Raw genomic sequence first — 21,280 nt, 5'->3', positions numbered from 1 at the left:
CTCCTTAGCAACCAGAAATGTACAGCCAGACTCACACCATTAAAATAAAAATTAAAAAAAGCAGCCTTCCCTTGAGCAGATTTAAAAACCTGGATGCTGCTGTTATAAAGCTTGGCCGTTGTTTAAATGAACATGATCTTAATATTCGCCCTGGGGCTCAGTTTGCACCAGCTGAAAAGGATTAAGCTACGAAATGGCTCTCTTTTCCGTGTCTGCCGCGCACCCATAGGCGGGGGAGGCGCGCTTCTGGGAAACGAGGGCGCGATGGAGCAGAGCTCCCTACAGCTCTGCGCAAATGCGGGCACCCGCGCGCTTCGTTTGGCCGCGCTCTGCAGCCTGAGGTGTTTTGAGGTCACTCATGAAAAAAAACTACTACTTGCTTGTAAACGTCACGAGGAATTACGAACCTTTGTAGAAAAGTAACTGTTTGACTAATTTCCGGTTCTATGGAGCAAATACACTACTTTATGTAATATTTAGAATCTGGTGCTGACAGCCAGGCCGTGGCAAGCTTCAAGGTTATAGGATCATAAATGGGATTAGGTAACCCAGACAGGGTAACTCAGACTCTAGCCCTTTTAAAATATTATTAAAACCCCAGGAAAAGGCAAACAATTTTGAAGGGAAAGGTAGAACAGACCCCAACAAAGAGAGAAAGGAATCGTGGAGATGGTACTAGTGACTAGGTAACCCTTGGAGCATTTCTAGAGTACATGTTAGAATAAATAAATATTTTAGAACATAAAACAAAGAAACAGGTGATGATTTATAGCTGAGAAAGATTTTTCTATGAGGTCTGAGGCATGGCAAAAATAAATAAATAAAAGGAAAGGATGAAGAAAAACTTATTGAGAAGACCTGAATTGACAGTAATAATTTGCAATTCCAGATAGCAGAATGCAGTGCACCACCTGGAAGCCTTTGCATTTTAAATGATCTGTTTCTTTTTAATTGACTAGATTAATTATTTCCACCTTGCCACTTGGCAGGTAGGTCACTGTTCCTTTTCACAGCCTTAATGAACCCATTCACTTTTTCTCTATGTAATTAAGACTCTGGGTTACAGATCACATTCTTAAATTGGCTTAGTGTACAGCCAACTCAGTCTTTATTAAACAAAATATATGACATCAGGTATTTCTCATTGAAAAAGTGTTGAGTTTCTACTGAGTTTCCCTCCAGTTGTTGTGAGAGTGGTGACTTTGTTCTTTTTATTTTTTTTGGAAAAGAAATACAGACCTATAAAGATTATAGCATCCAGGGTGGTGTTTCATTCTTAATGTACTTAAAGTCTGGAGACTTAAAGGGCAGCTGATGGATTCATGTTCAAGTATTTCTATTGCCTCCAAATTCTGACCAAGGCTTTCATGAGCTATTTAAAAAGAAATAATTTTGAGTGTGCATTAAAGTTAGTTAAGTGAAATATATTGCTCTCTTCTGTTAGCTTTATTTAGGAAACCCTAGGAACCTTAAGAGTTACTCAGTGCATTGAATACAGTAGCAGAACACAGTAGAGGAAGCTTTGTCTACGGCCCTCAAGAGAGCAAGCTGTAAGCCAGCCCAAGCTGTCCTCCAAAGCATTCGGTTTCATTCATGACTTCTGGATCTCAACTTTCTTCCCAGAGGAACTAAATTTAAAACTAAAACTAACGGTTAAGGTGCTTTAATCTGTCCAGGATCTGCATGGGATTTGCTCTGTGAAAATGAGTCTGGTGGAGCACCTAATCAAGAGGAAAATTGTGGGATAGTTATCTCAATGGTGGTCTTCTTTGCTGCTGGCAAAAGACTGGCACCACAAATTCAAAATACCAGTAATACTAGTGCATTGTTTTGACATATTGAAAGCCTGTGAGAAATTCTGTTTGCACTGTCTGAATACAATGGAACTGAGATCAAATATACAACAACTGGTATTTTTCCAATTCTTACTCCATTGCTTTGTGAGAATGTGATCTTCTCATCATAGGTAAAGACTAAGCTCTACTAATCACTGTATGACAAACCTATTCAAGTATATAACATAATTTATTTACTAATTTTTTGAATGGCACCTACATTTTGCAATCTTTTGTCCCAAAGTTGTAAAACTTTATGCCATTCTCCTTTTGTCTACTGAGATTTCAGATGGTTAATTGCTGTATTTCCTTCCAACCTAAAATGCAGTAATGATATCCATGTGCTTCAGTGAAGGCACATTGGCCTGTGGTTATGTTTTAAATAAGTGCCTGAACACAGACACTCACACAGAGTCAGAGTCAGCTGGAATGGCATTTCATCTTGGTCTCACGTATGGCAGACTATGGTGGTGACAAAAAACACACAAAGCTAATTGTAGCATGGCTTAGTGTAGCTCCATCTTTTGCGCTAAAAGTACCTTTTACCCATTGTTGGGATGACTTGAAATAGCATGCAGTGTTTATAGGAACAGGGCATTTCAAATTCATGTCATAGGCATGTGTGGGAATAGAAGTAATGGGAAGAGAAACATCAACTTCAGGAACTGGAGTGCTTATACATGCTGTTAAGAGTCCTCTTTGGGGCCCTGGAAACAAAATATTTAAAGGAAAACCTGCTCAGAGAAATGAAGCTTTCAACTTCCAGGAAGCTAACTGAACTAGGGAAACACCTCAATGCATTACAGCTCCTGGCTGGACAATTTTACCATGCAGATCACGTCATTCCACATGGGGACAGGTCCATCCCTCTGCTCTCCCCTCCAGGAAATAGGCTTCCAAGAAGCAGTAACTTCTGCCCTGGGGAAATCTTTGGGCATTGTAAACGTTCCCTGCTCTCCTTTCAACCACATTTTACTTCCATGATGGCACAAGAAGGCTGCCAGACACAGCACTTGGGAAACCTGCACATTTTAAAGGCCAGCTCAGTGGTCCTCACTTCTGGCTCAGTTCTCTGGAGCCACATCTGTACCAACACCTCTCTCCTGGCCTCCTTTCTTTTCCCATGATCAGCTTATCTCATTCCAGGCTGGAGTCTGGATCAGGAGCCATAGGGACTAAACAGGAAGAAAAATGGGAACTGTGATTAGACTAGGTCTTGAGAGCTTATCCCACTGTATAAAATACTGGATATGCCTTTTAAAAATAATAGTCATGAGGAATCTATCCAGTTTTCAACTTTCCTGATGTTTTGTATGTCACACTATTTTATGTTCAGAAATACTGATATTTCTATTGGTGTAATAATGTTATTCAGAGAAGGAAAACTCTGATTCCAAAAAACCTCCGCTGCCTTGCGGCATACCTCTTCAGGGGAAAGGCTAAGGGAGTAAACCCCGACAGAAAATCCGGAGCCGGAGTCCCTAAGGCGGTTTGACGTTGTAGTCAACACCGGCAACTCCTGCGGCGCACCTGAAGCCAAGCTGTATTGACTTCGTCTTTCCCTTGGACCCTTCAGCTGCGAAGAGAGGGGGGGTCTGCTGCATGGGCAACAGCAGACCCTCCATATCACCCTGCCCAGGCTCTGTAGCTTCAGCTCCACTGGAGAGGACACTCCAGCGTCATCGCAAGATGTCGATTCAACACGGGAGGAGACAGATACCGTGTCACTCCCGAGTCGGACTGCACAGCCATTCTCGGCGGTGCAGATAGACTCTTAAGAAGCTACACCATCGTCTCTCGAGGCGGACAGCTGCCGACTAATAATGTTATTGTGCTCTTTGGTTAATTTGACTCTCTCTCCAATCCCAACCCTACCTGACCCTTACCTGTCTCCCATCCCTATCACTGATACCCCCACCAAAAGCCCTACCAGCCTCTCTTTACCATTCAGCTTTTGTAACTCTCCTGTTTCTCCTCTTTCTACCCTAAACCCAATGGCTTAGCTGCACATGGTAGGAGGAACCAGATATCCTTGCCAAGGAAGGGGCTGGGTAGACCCCAAGTGGGCTCATCCCTCCTGGCCATTGGGAGAGAAATCGCACTACTATGACTGGAAAGTACTGACCAGAGCCACGGTGAGGCGCAGACGTGGTGGTCCTGAGAGCAGGAAGGACTAAGTCCTGCGGGCCCAGTGACCTCAAAGGCAGCAGCTCCAGGGAGGATGCAGGCCCGGGGGAGGGGGCAGTGGGGACAGAAGTGAAAGTAAGCAGCAGGGCCAGGAGTAGATTATATTTTATATCAGAATGCTAATGTTGTCTATCATTTATACATTTATGAATTCATGTTTTGACTTTATGTTTGATAAGTTAATAAATTTTTGTATGTGAAATGTATTAAATATTTACTTTCACTAAATTTTAAAATGTTTTTATTAATTCTGAATAGTTTTAATAAAATAACTTTCAGGAAGCTGTTTACACAAAATAAATGCCCCATCCCCAACACTGGTGATGTTGTTTTGCTTCAGAATCATTATTTTTTTAGGAAGGCCTCTCCTTGCCCCTGAACCCAAGGCTTTCTACATCAGAGATAGTGCTTATGCTAGCAATCAGAGAACGTGGCTTGAGCTACAACAAAAATTCAAGAATCCATGATCAGTCTACCAACTCTCATCCTGTCAGTCCATTTGTGACTCATCTGCAAGCAGCTCCAGGCTTCAGAGTGTCCACGGTTGCCAGGAAGTGTATGCAAGAGCCTGGCACATTATTTCTATTCTTTAAGACAAGAATTAAGTACAGGTAAGGAACCTGCATCCCAGAGAAGACAAGAATGTGTTCGAGGTCACAGAGCTAGTAAACTCGATGTCTAGGTGTTACACCAAATCTGCCTGCTGCTGCTCATCCCAGCTTCTCCTCTTGCCATGGACTCCTGGGGTTTCCTCCTGCTGGAAAGAAGGACTATGTGGTATAGATTGTGATCTGGGGACTTTTGTTGTTGTTGTACAAGTTTTTTTTTTTAAGCAATTCATTGAATTACTGTGCAGTGGTATGTGTTTCATCCTTTTTTAGACTGGCTTCAGCATTGTATAATTTAAAATAAGTAACTTAAACTTACATAAATTTTGAATTGTTCTGTTTTTTTTAAGCGAAAGTCATTTGGTGAGGAAATGTAAATCTGCCCCAGAGAGGAGCAGCAAATATTTTGAACAATATTACAATTTATCATAGGTCAAATATCAAACAAATATATGAAGCTAAAAGTCTGAACATTAATTTAAAAAAAATTTTTTTTAAGTTACAGGGAATGAAAAGACAAGACATTGGTCATACTTGAGTTGCTAAAGAGAATTTGATGTCTGATTATAACAAAGGCTGAGCAAAGATCCAGGTCTCATGACTTACTTGGAATGTTTTATCAATGACTTGGACAGGCAGGACTGGCCATCTAGAAACTAAAGCTATGGTGCTCTGAAGAGGTATAATTCAAGTAAAGTACTTCCGGCAAAGTGGTGGCAGAATAAGGAAAGTTAAAGTCATTTGTGAATATTGGGGAGAAAAGCTAGATATTTCTTGGCAAAGGCAATGTTTCCACATGGTTTCCTCAATGAAGAAATACATCCAAGGCCACACACTGGTGCTCAGCAGTTTGGTGCTGGATGCAGTGTGGTCCACAAAGGAGAGTGCAACCTGGAAAAAAGACATGTTACAGGCCTAATGGGGCCAGTCCCAAGGGGTAGGTAGCACTGAGATCTAGGACGTCTTTCACCCTGACCTTCAATTGGTTATGTAATTGGCATTGTTGCTCTCACTTCTACTCAGCTTGTAGCTCAGCACAGGAATCCCCTTTCAAAATCGTATGCAAAGGGCTGAAGGGTCCCTGCCCACTTACTTGAGCCTCACTCAATTAGCTAACAGTTCTGAGTGGGTTGCATCTCCTCTGTCCACTACCATCCCAGCCCCACTGCTGAATAAGGAAGAACCCTGGCTCATAATGCAGCTGTGTCCACACTCGTTTTCACATCTGCCTGGATTGCAGTTAGTGCGGTCAATCCAAGAACCAACCTGAATTGTTTGCCTCTTGCTCTGAGGTTTTGGCTTTGCCTAGACACAAATATGTGCTCCAGTAAAGCCCTAATGAGGCCCAACTGCAGGTGCCCACACAGACTGACCGACCCCTGGAGGGCAACCTGAGTGAGGGGCAAAGGGCACAGTGTTTCTCAGTTATGACCCTCTGAACTCTCACCCCCAGGAACATTTAACTGAGCTGTATGCTCCCTGACAAGGGGGCGGGATCCTGGTTGCCCGCTGCTCCCATGACAGCACCTGCCCTTAACTGGAAGCAGTGCAGCCTGTGCTGACCTGCCTCGGTGGCTCTTCGCCATCTCCCCATCTGAGACGTGAGGACGATTAATTGAAAACATCCCTGTTAGGAATCCACCGTCCTGCAGTGCCTGACTATTCACTAGCATGCAATAATCCAACCTCCACGTATCCCAGATCCTTTACGGAAGTAACTTGTTTTCAGAGGAGGTCTGAAGTTTTGCCCTAGGCAAAAATAAAGCTCACTGAGATGCACGGATCACATACCAGACCAGGAGAATGCTTCCAATGTGAAAATGTCTCTCAGGCTACCTGAAGGACATCAGAATGAGGGGACACACGGTGGTGAATATGCAGCCATGCCAGCTACTGTTACGTAGTAGAAAGCCATGGTGATCCACTATTTTTATTTTTTAAATATTTATATGCTCTGTAACCTTCTCTCATAATGCATCCCGACTTCTGGAAGAAATTCAACTCCACTGACCACAGGAATGGGAACCTGTGACACATTTTCGCCCAATCTGGACCTCAGACACTTGTTTCCAAAAGTTGGGCAGATAATCTAACCAGGACTAAACAGAATCCTTCCCTGAGACTTTTAAATAATAACTTGCCCCCTGGATCAGTGAACTAGGTCTCCGTTTGAGAGCGGCTCATCTGATCTTGTCCTGGCAAGACATTCAATGGCACTGACAGCCACTGAACTAAGTGCGGCTGATTCACCTGGGCTTGGGTTTTGTTTTTGGTGTTTTGTTTTGTTTTGGACAATGTGCTAAAACCCACTGCTTATGACAATAAACTTTGCCATTTCCTTCCAGTTATGAAGCATATTTTATGGCTTCTTGTTCTGACCCATGTTCCTTAGAGTCTACCACTCTTCTTCATAACCACTGGCCTTCTTGGCTCTGACTATTCACCATTCAATAGGCAAAAGGCCATAGGAAGTTCTGGCTCAGGTTCTTCTATCTGAAAACCTCTCTCAGCCATTTCTATCATCCGGCATCAGGTAAGAAGTGAGGCTATGCCTCTCATGAATCTTCTGAGAAGTGTACAGTCTTTGTAGCTATCCCTGGAGATGCAAGAAATAATCATGCCCTTAGATATCTCCAAGCCTATCTGATGTGCCTCCCACAACAGTATCCCCATGGGTTGGACCTCAAGTAGAGGAACAGTTAAGAACACTCAAGTCTGACCTTTCACTTTTCTTCTTCTTTGCTGCCTCAGATGAGTCTCCTACTTCACCTTCCTCTTTAATACGAACTTCCCCTGTGTCACATCTTCCTTCACCTGCTTCCCTAAGTGACACTTGTCCTTCCCTTCCCTGGGAAAACAATGCTGGAAAGTGTACAGAGAAAGAAGGCGAATTTCCAAGATGGGAAAACACATGGGAAATAGCATCATTGTTACTCCAGCAAAAACTCAACAATCTTAAACGAGCCTCCTCATATTTTATTTGTGCAATAACTAACTTACTGAGGAGGCAAAGACACAATGATCTCAGTACCCGTGACACCGGATTACACATTCTCAGTTGTATGTCTTCCCTTAAAAGATGAGAAGTTGTATTTTATTCTGTAGTTCCTAATGTAAAGCCTAACACAATGGTGTTGTTCAAAAAAATTTGTAAGTAAATGGATCAATGAATGAATGAAATAGAGAGTGTTGTAAGAGGACATGCATAGGGCATTCTATGAATACACACAGGGTTCCCTATTTTCACTGGTTGGGGGGATGGGACTCAGTCAAGGAGAAGACCCCAGAGAAGATGGTGCTTATGCTGAGCCTTGCGTTGAGCAGGAGTTGAGAGGTGGAGAAGGCACACACTATACAGTTGCCCTGTGATGGGAGGGATCCTTCCACTTCTCAGCAACTGTCTGTGGGATTGGCAAATTGCAACAGTCCTGGAATGCATGTTGTGGACATAAAGCTGGTAATTGGGAAAGACCTAGACTATGTAGGGCCTTGTATCCATACAAGCGCCCTCTAAAAGATTTTCACTTTATGAGGAGAGAAATTTTGTCTATTTGCTCACCATTGTATCCCTTGTTCTTTAGTCACTTCTTTCTCATTATTCAGTTTGCTCAAGGTTTTAGCCAGCCACGGTTCCAACCTAATCTCAGGTCAGCCTTACAGTTTACACTCCTGAAATGATTCCATCTCTCCATATTTCCCAATTCAATTTTCCAGGGGCATGGATCAGAGTTACACAGCCCATTTTTTACCACCAGGCCATAATATGGGTCAGCCTGTCGATGGCTGTTCTGGGTGGGGTGCCAGCCCAGATCCGATCAGTCTGAGCTTCAGGAATAGGCCACATGGTACCACATTGGCCCACCTTGACAGAAGGGCTATAATTATGGTATTTCCTTATGAGATTGGAGGTTGAGTCAATGAGGCAGGCACAGGACTGATATATTCAGTACAGGTTTAAAGAGAGAAAGAAAGAAGCAAAGAACACACCTTATTCTTACATGCATCCCCAATGTGTATAGAGTGCTTCATATATATTCCATGAATGAAGAACTGAATGAATAAACATATAAGGGAATAAATAAAATTAATGAAGCAGAAGCAAGTGCTACTCAGAAGACAATTACTCTTACACCAGTACAAGAAGGAATCGGGACACTGCTGAGCAGCTATCCTGAACCACAGCTGTTCTTGGCACACTCCTGTGTTCCTAAACCCCAGATATGCCCCTCGTAGGATGCCCTCTTGGAGAATAAGCAAGGAAAATCCCTGTCTGCCAGGTGTTTCATCCAGAACCTCCCTCTGGCTGTGAATGAAAAGAGCTTGACCCAAGAGGTCTCTGGAAAGAGAGAGGACTTTAGGTGCTCTTGCCTAATCAATCTCAGGCTTGGAAAGAGTGACTGGGAGTGTCAAGAATCTCTAGTCAAACAGATGCTTCTCCTGAACTTTAACAACAAAGTTGTCAATGATGTTGAGGAACAAGAATCCATATTATTATTTAAGAATCTAGTACGCTTGTTTGAGAGACATGGAAGAGAATGTCTTAGGGGTTTGGACCCAAAAGAAGTGAGTTTGAGTCTGAGTTTGACCTTGAATAAGTCACTTGATGTCTAAGGCTCTAACTTTCCTTTAAAATAAGGATAATCATTTCTGTCCTCCCCATACCTCATTAGGTTGTACTGATGACCAGTTTAGACATTTGTGAAAAGAGCTGGTAAATGGTGAAAGTCTGTATAGATGTGGGAAACTGTTAGTAGCATCAATAAGCAATTAAGCAAATGGATTAGGAATAGGGAAATATGAAAATGATAAGTCATCAACTACAAGCAATGCTAACTTAAACCAAAGTAGCAGCAGTGATAATGAAGAAAAGGGACAGGGATTCTCTTGTAATTTTCTGGCCCATATGAAGCATCTAACTTGTTTAATAAATGAATGAATAGATTCTAATCAGCAATTCTTTACAAAGAAATCATCTTACTTATCAAAACATCATCTGTTACAGTAATTTCTGAATTCTGAATTCTACTCCTATCTTTGTAACACCAGTGAACTTAGTACACATTTTATTATTGCCTTTATGACTTCAGTTTAATGTATTTGTTAAATTTTTCATTTCTTCTTCTACACTTGAATCCCTGCAGTACAGGGGCATGTTTTATTAATGACTGAAACCTCTCTTGTTGCCTACCACACTCTTTAATGTGTAATAAACATGTAACGTTTGATGGATAAATAAATGATTAATCATATCACCATGGATTAATTTATTACTTCAAATCTTCAAAATAACCTTGCAAGAAACTAAGACTCAGAGTAGTTAATTAAATAAGTCACCCAAGGTCCCATAGCCGGTAGAAGCTGGATCCAAATGGCCTGCTTGAGAGCCCATGCTGCCTCCACCTATTTCCTCAGTGCCCAGCTGGGTGTGTCCTTGTCATTTCCCATTTGTTTTCACGTTGCTGATCTCCTATGCACCGATGTGCTTGGACACACATTTCACTTCCAGGGAGAAGTGAAAGAGCTTCTGGGAGTAAGGCAGTACTGTGAGGACCATGGGAAGGATTGAGCATATAAGTCCTCTTCTGAAAATGATCGGCTTCTTCTGGGCTAAGGCCCTCAGGGATCAAGTCTGATACAAACTTTTAAACAAAACTAAGAGAACTGCACATGGTACCAAGGCTGAGGAAACCCCGCATGTCCCACCTTGTCCTACGATTCTTTATCACCTCACGACAAGGACAGCATGGAGAAGGTGGACAGGGACCCCTGCCTGTCAAGCTAGCAAGGCAGCTGGCAAAGACTGTCAAGAGAGGAAAGAAGGTCTCTAGCACCACTAGCAGCCATGAATATATAGTGTTTGAAGGTTACTCATCATTGATAAGGAAAAGCAAACCCTTATTCTATGCTTATGGCCCTGTTCTATTTTGCTTTTTACATACACATGTCCAACCTGCCTGGTCCAGCTAATGCATTGATGCTCAAAAAAACAATAAGATTTTCATATTATAGATGTTCTTCTGTACTTTGGTACAAAATACATGCTATAAGTAATAAAAACTATTATTAAATGGTTTTGAATAAAATAATAAATGAATTAGGAATGAATAAGTGAAATATACTATATGCCTTGATATGTCCCTGAAATGATCATTGAGCTGTAAACTATCCACGGACCCTGCTCTCATTTCCCAATCAGTCCATCTTCTGGTTTTCAAAAGTCACCCTTCTCTCATCAGTCAAGTAGGAGCATTTGTGAGCACCTGTCATCCGGAAATCCCAACCAAATGGGCCTGGGAAAGAGAAGAAAAGAAGCAGGTTTGCCCTTCCTTTGACAACTTAAGAACACACTTCTGAAACTTAATTTATTTGAAATGAGCCTGAGTCACCAGATAATTCTATACATAGAACCTCACTGAGACTAAAAACATGCTTTCTCCAATAAAGTCCAGGCCAAGCGTGGCCTTAATTAAGGAAAAGGCAAGAGTATATGCTGTGTATTCAGTCCCTTGCATATCAACTACAGATATTCTAAAGCTCTTATATCAGGGTCCCTTTAATTACCTTAGCAAACTCCTTCCGGGCAGCTGGAACAAAGATCAGCTTCATTCCGAATGGGTCACTGCTAGGGAATGAAGTGTGACCACATTCCTGGCTTTACCCCCCAGATTGCTATTCCACTCCAGTCCCTCCTTCCCAGTTCTGTGGGGGTGGAGAGCAGGGCAGGAGGGAGCTAGAGGAGGGGCTCATCTAGGGGGGCTGCTAACCTGCAGCCTGTCCCTTCCAGAGTACAAAGAGCCAGAGGAAATCCCTAGAATCTCACCCTGCCTCTGGGACCCTGGAGTGGGAAGCCCAGCTTGAGGCTCCATGGTCCTCTTATCCTCACTCTTCCCACAGAGGAACTCCTGACTCCTCTGTGGCTCCCCCAACAGTCCCTAAAATGATATCTCACTGGGTGTGTAGATTTTTTTCTAGCAGAAGTGCCCTCTGCCCCATCCATCTCAGAGATTTCCCCAAGCTGCCTCTCCTCCACCTCATGCCACACAGAGAAGAGGATTTTAACCAATCCAAGGCCCTGAGAGGAGAGGGGAACTGGCACGTGGGAGGCCCTTCCCCACCCACCTGAGATCCGCGGCAGGGCTGACAGAGAGCAGCTTACCTCTCCTCCGCCACAGAGCCAGGCTCAGGCATGCATATCCCGACCCCATCGCTCAGTAGACTTACAGCTAATGGGCTCACTTGACTTCCCTGCGTCTCACTTTCACAATCAACAACACGGCAAGGACAAAGCCTACTTTACAGGATTGTTGTGAGAACTAAACTAAACACAGCGTAATAGTTTCCAGTGACTGCTAGCAATACTAACGTTAGTTTTTATATTTTTGCTTCCATCTTTAGAATGGGACACCTAACAAAATCTCTCACCACTGATAATAAGCACTCTTCAAATGTACATGTATCGAGTAAGATGGAGATACACTGTCTGTACTCTTAACTGAAGACAGGTTGGGTTTCTCCTTGCATAAAATATTAGACAAGACAGGTTGTGGTTTGGTTTGGTTTTTGCTTTGTGCAGACGGCTTAAGCAGCGCTGCATAAACAAGCCGGGGTTGGGTAAGCCCACGTGTTAAATGATGTGACAGTTGACTGAGCTACCCCTTGAACTTTGAAACTTGTAAGGAGCCCTAAAGTGACCCTTGAAAGCCCCTGAGTTTAGCTGAGCCAAGTTCATCAATCATCACTTTTTGAGGCATGAGGTCAAAGGTGAGTCCCTCCCTGGCCTCCCTTGTAAATGCAGAGACACACCTATAGGGAAAGCGGACCATTCAAGGAGGTAGGCAAGTGCCAAAGAGCAGCACAGGCAATACTCAGACGGTGCTAAATGTCTCTCTGTGATGCACAAGGTATTTAGAATCAGCCCTTCCCCACTACAGCTGGCCTGAGCTGAGCTTTAGACCTTGAGATCAGTTACTTATGCCATTGTGTTTGTACCCCATTAGAACGATAACCAAGCTCCTCAAGGGTTTTCCTGATGGCACTGGGCATACTGTTTGGAACACAGTAGGTACTCAATAAACGATAAAGTAAAGTCACACTTAAGGTTACCTGTTACCTGATATTTTAGAACAGGTGTGCATAGTGGATAGATAGTGAGTGCGTCTGCTTGGGACAAGTTTGTTAGTGCTGTTGCTGCCTTTGATATTTCTGTGTAGAAATAAAAGACAGAAATATCTGTGTATTAATGTGCTTTGGCAGCTGACTTTCAGAGGTAGGATGTGGTAGGGACAGAAGTGGGAGGTGCCTCTGTTTAAAGGAAGCTCAAAGGATTATAGTGAGAGATGGAAGAGAGTCCTAATCCAAATACTGACAGATGTTCTGCAGTCACTCCTGGCTGCTGGAGACCCTGAAATCTGAAGTCCCTAGCTGGCTGCAGACCTTCCTGCATGTGACAAGGAGGGCCATGCAGTAGCACCCCCAAACCATTGCTAGAGGCCAGCTTCAGGGCTCCATGCTAGGTCTGCTTCTTTGGGCATGCCACTGCACCATGAGGCCTACCTCAATGTTCGCATCAATTTGGCAGAGATGAAAAGGCACTGAGATGTCAGGCAAGCAGCTCTACGTGGCTGTGGCTGTGACCTTCTGGCACTCGCAGCCCAGGCTGGTGGCTTTCCAGCTTGCCGTGGATGCAAGCCTGGCATTTCAGAAAGTTCTGGCAGCAGAACCTAGAAAAGAGTACCTTTAAAAAAGTGGAGAAAGCTAATGTCACATTGGCAAAGTTCACCTGGGGCCCCCTCCATCTCTCACTCCCTCTCTATGACTCTCCATTTCACATTCTCTTTAGTGGTCAGAATCTCTATTGTCCTTCCCACGCCCTTGAGGGGAACAGGACCACAGATGGTCTTCCACTGCTCACTGCCTTGTGGGTCCCTCTTTCACAATGGGCAAGACAGCTGAAGTAATTTCCATAGGGGTTGTAAGCTAAGACTGCAGTGGAGGGAACATGGTTCAGATGTGCACCGCGCATACCTGACGCCCTGCCATAGAGCATGAGGTGGCCATAATGGGGCAGCTGGAGTGATGGCAGGTCTCCTTCTGTAGCCCAAGGCAGTGTGAACAGAGATAATTGTGGGATATAGGGCGTCTCCATCCACCCTCTGGGTATCAGCTAGGGTTCCTTAGTTGCAAGCAACAGATACCAAATATGTTAAGTTTTTTTAAAGGAATTTGCGGAAAGGAAAGGTAACTCATGAAATCAAAGAAAGGCTGAATAGCTTAGTCTGAGAAAGGGCTGCGAGAAACGAAGGTCTTGGGATCAAGGCAACATGTCAAAAGCACATATTAATGCCTTCAGAACATTTTTTTGTCCCAGTATCAAGCTGTTCGAGATTCCTGGTGAATCTGATTGCCTGTGCTTGGTAAAATGACCCAAATAAAGCCAACGAGATTGCCTTACTGTGATGGACAGACCCACCAAGACTTCACAGAGCACAGTGCAGGGCTTGTTCCCAAAGGGAAACCAGGAGAGAGCTGGGCAACAATGGGGTGGCCAAAAGCAACAGGTGTCCACAACCTCAAACCCACAGAATTCCTACACCGACCTTTGCTCTAACTTGACAAAAACAGGATTTACTGTGAGAAAGCGGTGGAAGAGTTAAGGATGTCAAGGATGGTGGCGGGGGTGGGGTGGGGGCACTTATTATTGTTGGCAAGTCAGACAGACCATGAGAGGGGGTTCCTGGAGCCGTTCCCACTTCCTTGAAAATCTCAGTAGAGACAGCATTCATCCAAGCCGAGCAACTGGGAGTCACCCAGATGCCTCCGCTTTCTTTGCTTTTTCCCCCAAATCAAACTGGGTACCAATCTCTTTCACTTTATCTCTTCAGCACTTCTTCTCCTCTTTCCACAACACGTCAGGCCTCCTGCTTGTCACCTGCCCAGGGCCATAGTCTCCTAACCAGCCTCCTTGACTCCAGGCTGCTCCCTGCTGTACACTCCCACACTGTGCCCAGGGGGATCTCTTGCAAACCCAGGTCTGATCACATCTCTCTGTCTCTCTCAGGGGTTTCTGCTGCATTCAGGAAAGCCTTAGCGCATATTCAGGGCCCCTTGGATTAGTCTCTGGCTTACTTCTTCAGCTTTCTGGCAAGTTTCTCCTTTCTTCACAACTTTTACATAAAGTTTCTCAAAGCAATATTAGTGCTTGATAACTGTTGGTATTAAGAGGTGGGTAAAAGAACTATCTTCCTCCACTGCCTGGATTTGGGGTCCCATGGGCTGAACTGTGTCCCTTAAAATTCACACATTGAGGCCCTAGTGCCCTGATGTGACTGTATTTGGAGAAAGGGCCTATAAGGAGGTAGGACCCTAATACATATAATAGGATTGTTGTCCTTATAAGATGAGGAAGAGAGACCACAACTCTCTCTCTGTGTCATGTGAGGAAAAAGCAAGAAGGCAGCCATCTGCAAGCCAGAAAGAGAGCCCTTGCCAGAAATCGACCTTGCCAGCCCTTGGTCTGAGACTTCTAGCCTCCAGAATTATGAAAATAATTATTTAAGCCTCCCAGCCTATGGCATTTTGTATGGCTGCCTGAGCTGACTAAGACTAGGTGCATGCCATAAAATAGTCTGCATAAACCTTGACATCTCCTTGAAGTCTTTTGTTTTACAATAAGTTTTATTTTTGCATTCTGCCTCATAATAGTCTTATTTATTTTGAGACAAATACATGATTTTAAATCACATACTTATTGAATCGGGCCATCACTATCCACTGACTTCTAGTATCCCCAGCTCTCTCCGCCCCACCTCACCACACCAGAAGGGTTGACAACCCAGTTTCAAAGCCCACATCAGCAGCTGTCTTCCCCTCAAGGCTTTTGCACTGCTTGCTCTGGACTGGAACATCCTCTCCCTGGTGAACCCTTTAAAGCAAAAACTCAGTTGTCACTTCCTCTTTCACGATGCCCCTGGCCTCACACCTCAGAGCGGAGCTGCCATCTTCCTTCGTGCGCTCACTGTGCTTTTGCAGACGTACAGCTCTTTATAACTCAACACGCACATTTCAATGTTCGGCCCCTACTGAACTGAAAGCTCCTTGAGGGCAGACATGAGGTCTGATTTATCAGTGAGTCTCTAGGGCCTAGCAAAGCACTGAACGCAAAATACATGCTTCATAATAGTTGAAGAATGAGTAAATAAATGAATTAATGGATGAATGAATCCACAAATTAGCTTAAATTAAAGCAGGAGTCATTTCTGTGGAACATCCTTGAATAAACTGTCCCACATTAACTGGCAGGGAAATTTCCACAGCTAAAGGGTGGCAGCAGCAAGGCAAAGAGAGGTCTGCCCGAGAAGGCACTTCCCATCCCAGGGAGGAAGGAGAGCAGGTGAGAAGGTCTCCCGAGATTTCTGCAGCGTGTACTGGTGAGTGAGCCTTTTCTCTAAAACCCTCCCTGCCTCTCACACAGACCCCCCTTTCCAAGCTGTCTTTAACATAGTTGAACTCTTCATGTCTCATCCTTTATTACCACATTTATTTTTTAAGTAGGATATCTAAAAGCAATTCTCTGTTCAATTACTCTGCATCACCTGCCAGGTGTACTCACCCCACCCCCAAGCCTCCATACAGCTGGAGAACACCATCTAAGGAGTTTAAGCTCTTTCTGTTTCTAGCCTCACTTCACCTCACAACCCTCGTCAACAAAATAAATTGACAACACCGGCTCTAGGTATTTACAGCAACGAATTCAATAGACAAAACTTACAGCCCTTGGGTACCTCACCTTCTAGCCTTCTAGCCTTCTCTACCCCACCTCCCTCCACCATCTTTCCCCACCTGCCCCCATCACCTGCACACACATTCGCACTCCCATGTCCTCACCTTTCTTTCTGCCATTTCCTGGCCTGGAACGTCCTCCTTACCTGAGCCACACTTTCCTGAATCTCTGTCAATTTTCTCCTGTCTCCAAAGGCTTTTCTAAATACCTCAGCCCATAACCATCTCCCTTGCCTTCTCTGATCTCATGAGGCATTCACTTAATCATCATGCACTTGCTATTTATGCTATGTTGGCTTTCTTTCTGTGCACACACGTATGCATTGTATGGATATGCATGGGCACTTTCTACCATCAGATATGTATATATTTTCTACCCGTAGAATGTAAACTACCTGCAGCAGAGCAGGGTTTCTCTCTGTCTCCTTCTGGGTCTTGCTCAGTGCCCTGCACATGGAACTCAATGAGTCCTAGCAGGAGCAGGGAAGTTAGTTGGCAGCAAACAGCTCTGTGGGGCTCTCCCTGAATTCGCTGACTTAATTTCCCGCTTCCCAGACACCCACTTGTTTCGGCCACTCTGCCTGACTCTTGTCAGCTGAGGCACCTGTGCAGATCTGTCAGTTTAGGATGATGCCCAGCATCAGAGTGCTAGTAATTGAAGAAGAGTCCAAGTTTTGAAGGTGTCCTAGGCAGACATTTTCCTTGAATCTTGAAAGAACAAGCCAGGTCCTTCTTCCTTTCTTAACTTCTCCAGAATAGAAACTGTATATAGTATGAGACACATTCAAATCAGTAGGGATTCTCTTTTTATTTTTGTGAGGGATGAGGATATTTGAGCAGAGAAAAAAATAAGGCAGCAAGAGGACCTCCAAAGAGCTGGGGTGTGCTCTCCAGTAATCCATTACACACATACACATGTGTATGCACACACCCACATGACAGCACACAGGCCAGGGAGCCCACAGCTTTCACTGCAGCTAAAATAAAGTCACAACATAGTTCTCAGCAGTATCATGTCCAGATGGTTGTCCTGGCACAGGCAGACAAAGCTTGCTCAAAACGCACTAGTTGTCTACCCATAGTCTCTCCTTCACAGCAGAATCCACAGCCTCCACCATTTCCCACTGTCTAAGGCTGCTCCTGCTGCAATCGCTGAAAGGGAAGAAAGGGAAACAGATCACAAACATCATTACCACTAGCTCAGCAACGTGGACTCCTCCTCTAAACTGGCTTTCTCGCCTGCCAAACCTGAGCCGGGACCAAATCAAAGAGAGGAATTTCAGGAAAAAAAAATTACAGTCCCCCTAGAAAGCAAAACCCACAATGCTCTGAGGCCACATCTAATTAACTTACAGCCTCTGATGTCAACAGCTTCCAAGGCTCGCATGGTGCATTCACAAACACATTCCAGGAGAGTCAACACGATCTGGTGTTGACACAGGCTCATAACTGTTAGAGGCAGTAGTTTTCAATTTATGGATGCTGTAAAGCTTTGGCAATATGATTGCTACAATGTGTGGTGTGTTTTTGACAATAAGCAGGAGGTGGGGGGTTAGGGAATAATGGCTCTGCATTTGGCCATGGACTTAGGCTCATGTGGCCAAATCTGTAGTGATTTCTGTTATTGCAACACAATTGCAACAGTACCTCCAAATAATGAACCACAGAATGTTATATGGTTCCTTACTTGCAAACTCTAGACTTCTACACTAGACCAAAGGTATATTATTGATTCAATAAACATTTTTGTCACTTATTATGTGCCAGGCACACAATAAGGTATCAGCTCAGTGGGAGCGAAAGTACTGGAGGTGAGGGTAAGTTTATCTCCAGGGGACTTAATAAATGTTAGGTCTCCTTGGAAGGAGAATGGTGGAAGGAAAAGAAACAAAGGAGACATGGGGAATACAGCTCCTCCTATCATCTTGATAGTGCGTGTCCACAGCTGTAGGTGTGAAACGTGGTCATGTGGGCTGCAACAGGAAGAGTGACTTTTTCATTATCTAAAACCTGACTGTAATACTGGGTCTGATTACTGACCAAAATAAAATATCACTGAAAATATTCAATTGTTATTACTTATAGACCAAAGCCAACATTTAGAGGTCCTCTGAGCCTGGGGTTCAAAAGGCTGGGCAATATGGTCCCAAGCTGGTGCAGAAGAGTAGCTATGGTTTTTTTGTGAATAGTATGTGTACATGTGTGCACATGCCTACATGCTAGTCTGAATCTCTCCATAGAGTTCTCAAAAGCAGAGGCTGCCAGGTCATCAAGAGCCATGCAACCAGCAAATCTTTCTAAACACCTACAGGGTGCCGAGCATGCTGCTGAAACAGAGTCTAAAGGGCAACCTGTGTGGCTGTGTGTACAGCTGCTTAAGAATAGACAGGAGGTAACCTATTTAGAGTCATATTCACACAGTCATTTTCAGGCAATTCCAAATAGGAAAGGCTCTTAACAAAGAGAGAGGGTGAGAAGGAGAGAAAGGTTACCACTACCTATAAGGATGGCTAAAATCCAAAACACTGACAACACCAAGTACTAACAGAGATGTGGAGCAGCAGGAACTCTCATACATGGCTGGTGGAAATGCAAAATGGTACAGCCACTTTGGAAGACAGGTTGGCAGTGTCTTATAAAACTAAACATTTCATGAACCATATTCCTTGGTATTTATCCAAAAGAGTTTGAAACTTATGTCTAACACAAAAACCTGCACACAGATGTTTAAGGCACCTTTACTATAATTTTCCCAAAAGTTGGAAGCAACCATGAGGTCCTTCAGTAGAGGGATGGGCAAATAAACTGTGATACATCTAGATAATAGAATACTACTGAGTGCTAAAAAAGAAAGACATGGTGGAACCTTAAATGCATGTTACCAACTGAAAGAAGCCAATCTAAAAGGCTACATACTGTATGATTCCAACTATATGACTTTCTATGGGCAAAACTATGTAGATAGCAAAAAGGTCAGTGGTTGCCAAGAGTTTAGGAGAGGGAGGAATAAATATGTGAAATGCAAGGGATTTTTAGTGCAGGGAAACTATTCTGTATGATACATAATATAATGGTGGATACATGTCATTATATATTTGTCAAAATCCATAAAAGGTACAACACTAGGAGAGAATTCTAATGTAAACTATGTGCTTTGGATGATAATGGTATGTCAGTGTTGATTCACGGACTGCAACATATGTGCCACACTGGGGGAAGATGTTAATGGTGGCGGTGGGGTACTGCTGTGTGCTGGGGGTGATATATGGAAACTCTCTATACCTTCTGCTTAATGTTTGTGAACCTAAAACTATTTTTTAAAGTCTAAATAAATAAATAAGAGAAAATAACATTCCAAGCTATGAACACTTGAAGAAAGACATGAGTAGATCTGACGCTTAAGTTTCTCAGGAAAGGCCCTGAGCAGATTTCTTGAGTTCTTTCTTACATGGAAACATTTTACATTTTTATGCTAACATTATGCCTTCTGTGAGTATACAGCCATGTTTAGAACTGAGATAGAGGCTCCAATGAGTTGGGCCACTGCTTCCAAACCAGGAGTCAGACAGGTCTTAACAGAAGCTCTCAGTGATGTTGAAGAGTGGGAATGTTTGCCCAGGCAGAGTAACATGGTTGTAATACAGTAAGTGAAAAAGGTACTTTCTAAAAGAGCATAAATGAGATGGTCCTAATTCTATTTTATCTTAGATGAAAGACATATGAATTATTAACAGCAGTTGTCTCAGGACGGCAGGTTAACATGTGACTTTTTTATGTTCTGCTTGTGCATCTCTATGTTCTGAATTTTCTACAATAGATATGTATTATTTCATAATAAAAAAACAAGAGAAAAATATGAGAGATAATGATGCACTCAACAGAGTTGTCATTGAGGGTGTGAGTTTATCAGAATAAAAAATAACCAGCAGAAAAACCCTTCTTCATCTGGCCCAGAGCAAGCTTCTGGAGGATTGGGGTACACTTGGGTTAAAATGAAAACTAGGCACCTGGAAACATAAACCCATATTGTTGGTTTTAAGTCAACTATTTGGCCACAGCATTAGGGATCCACTCAGTTCTTGTCTGTCCCAGAAGCGGATCAAGAATGTCAAGTATTTGAACATGGCAGGTTTTCCCATCAATGTCCAACCTCTTCATGCACGGAAAGGAAAGGCTCCTTCCAAAGCTATAAAGGCAAGGATGGTAGTGTCTGTAGCCCCAAACAGATTATAAAAAAAATAATTGGAGTTACGGGCCCAAATGAGAATAGGGAGGTGGGGGAAGGAGATAGAAATGAAATAAACCTGAACCACAACTAGGGATCAAAACCTAACACCTTCCACTTGATGTGAGGGCTCTTCTAGGAGCCTGTTAACACCTCATAACTTAACTGACACCCACAAAAGGAAACATTCCACAGGGGAAACACACAACAATCCATACACCCAAGTGTGATCATAGTCTCTGGAGCAGAACAGACAATCCTTTCCAGAAGGCTGAGCAGTGAAGAAGTAAGAGAAAATAGGGGGCATCTCTTTAATGTCCCTTAACATACCCAGCTGTGGTTTGTTCTTTCAAATCCTCAATTTCCTGAGAATGCACATTTTTGTATTTTGGTGAAGGGCTTCTGTTTGACATGTGAGGTAGTGGGTCCAACTGGAGGGCTTAGATGAGGACTTAGGATGGGCTGTGAGTTCCTCCCAAGAGCTGTGGGATCCACTTACATGGAGAGACATATCCTAAGTCAAGATCACTACTGAGATTAGGGGCTCAGTTGAAGCTCAAGTTATGGGATGTCAAGCAGGTATCATTCCCATCCTAAGCTTTTTAAAAAACTAACCAGAGCTTAAAAATTATCAGAAGTCATCTCAA

At 43.5% G+C, this 21,280-nt stretch overlaps 1 protein-coding gene across 1 annotated transcript in view; it reads right to left on the bottom strand.

Annotated features, from left to right (window-relative positions):
- Window positions 1–17,191: 17,191 nt before the first annotated feature.
- AGPS (alkylglycerone phosphate synthase) overlaps window positions 17,192–21,280 on the bottom strand; it is a 175,072-nt gene continuing 170,983 nt past the window's right edge. Inside the window, exon 21 of the mRNA XM_090281055.1 lies at window positions 17,192–17,560. Within this exon, the coding sequence (XP_090137181.1) occupies window positions 17,499–17,560 (62 nt within the window). The 3' untranslated portion in view covers window positions 17,192–17,498. The remainder of the gene's footprint in view (window positions 17,561–21,280) is intronic.

The sequence above is a fragment of the Furipterus horrens genome, unplaced genomic scaffold (genome assembly GCF_987537825.1).
Source record: "Furipterus horrens unplaced genomic scaffold, mFurHor1.1.pri manual_scaffold_1, whole genome shotgun sequence".
Classification (NCBI taxonomy): domain Eukaryota; kingdom Metazoa; phylum Chordata; class Mammalia; order Chiroptera; family Furipteridae; genus Furipterus; species Furipterus horrens.
The sequence above is the reverse complement of the archived record's forward strand: the minus strand, read 5'-3'. Positions and strand labels throughout refer to the sequence as shown.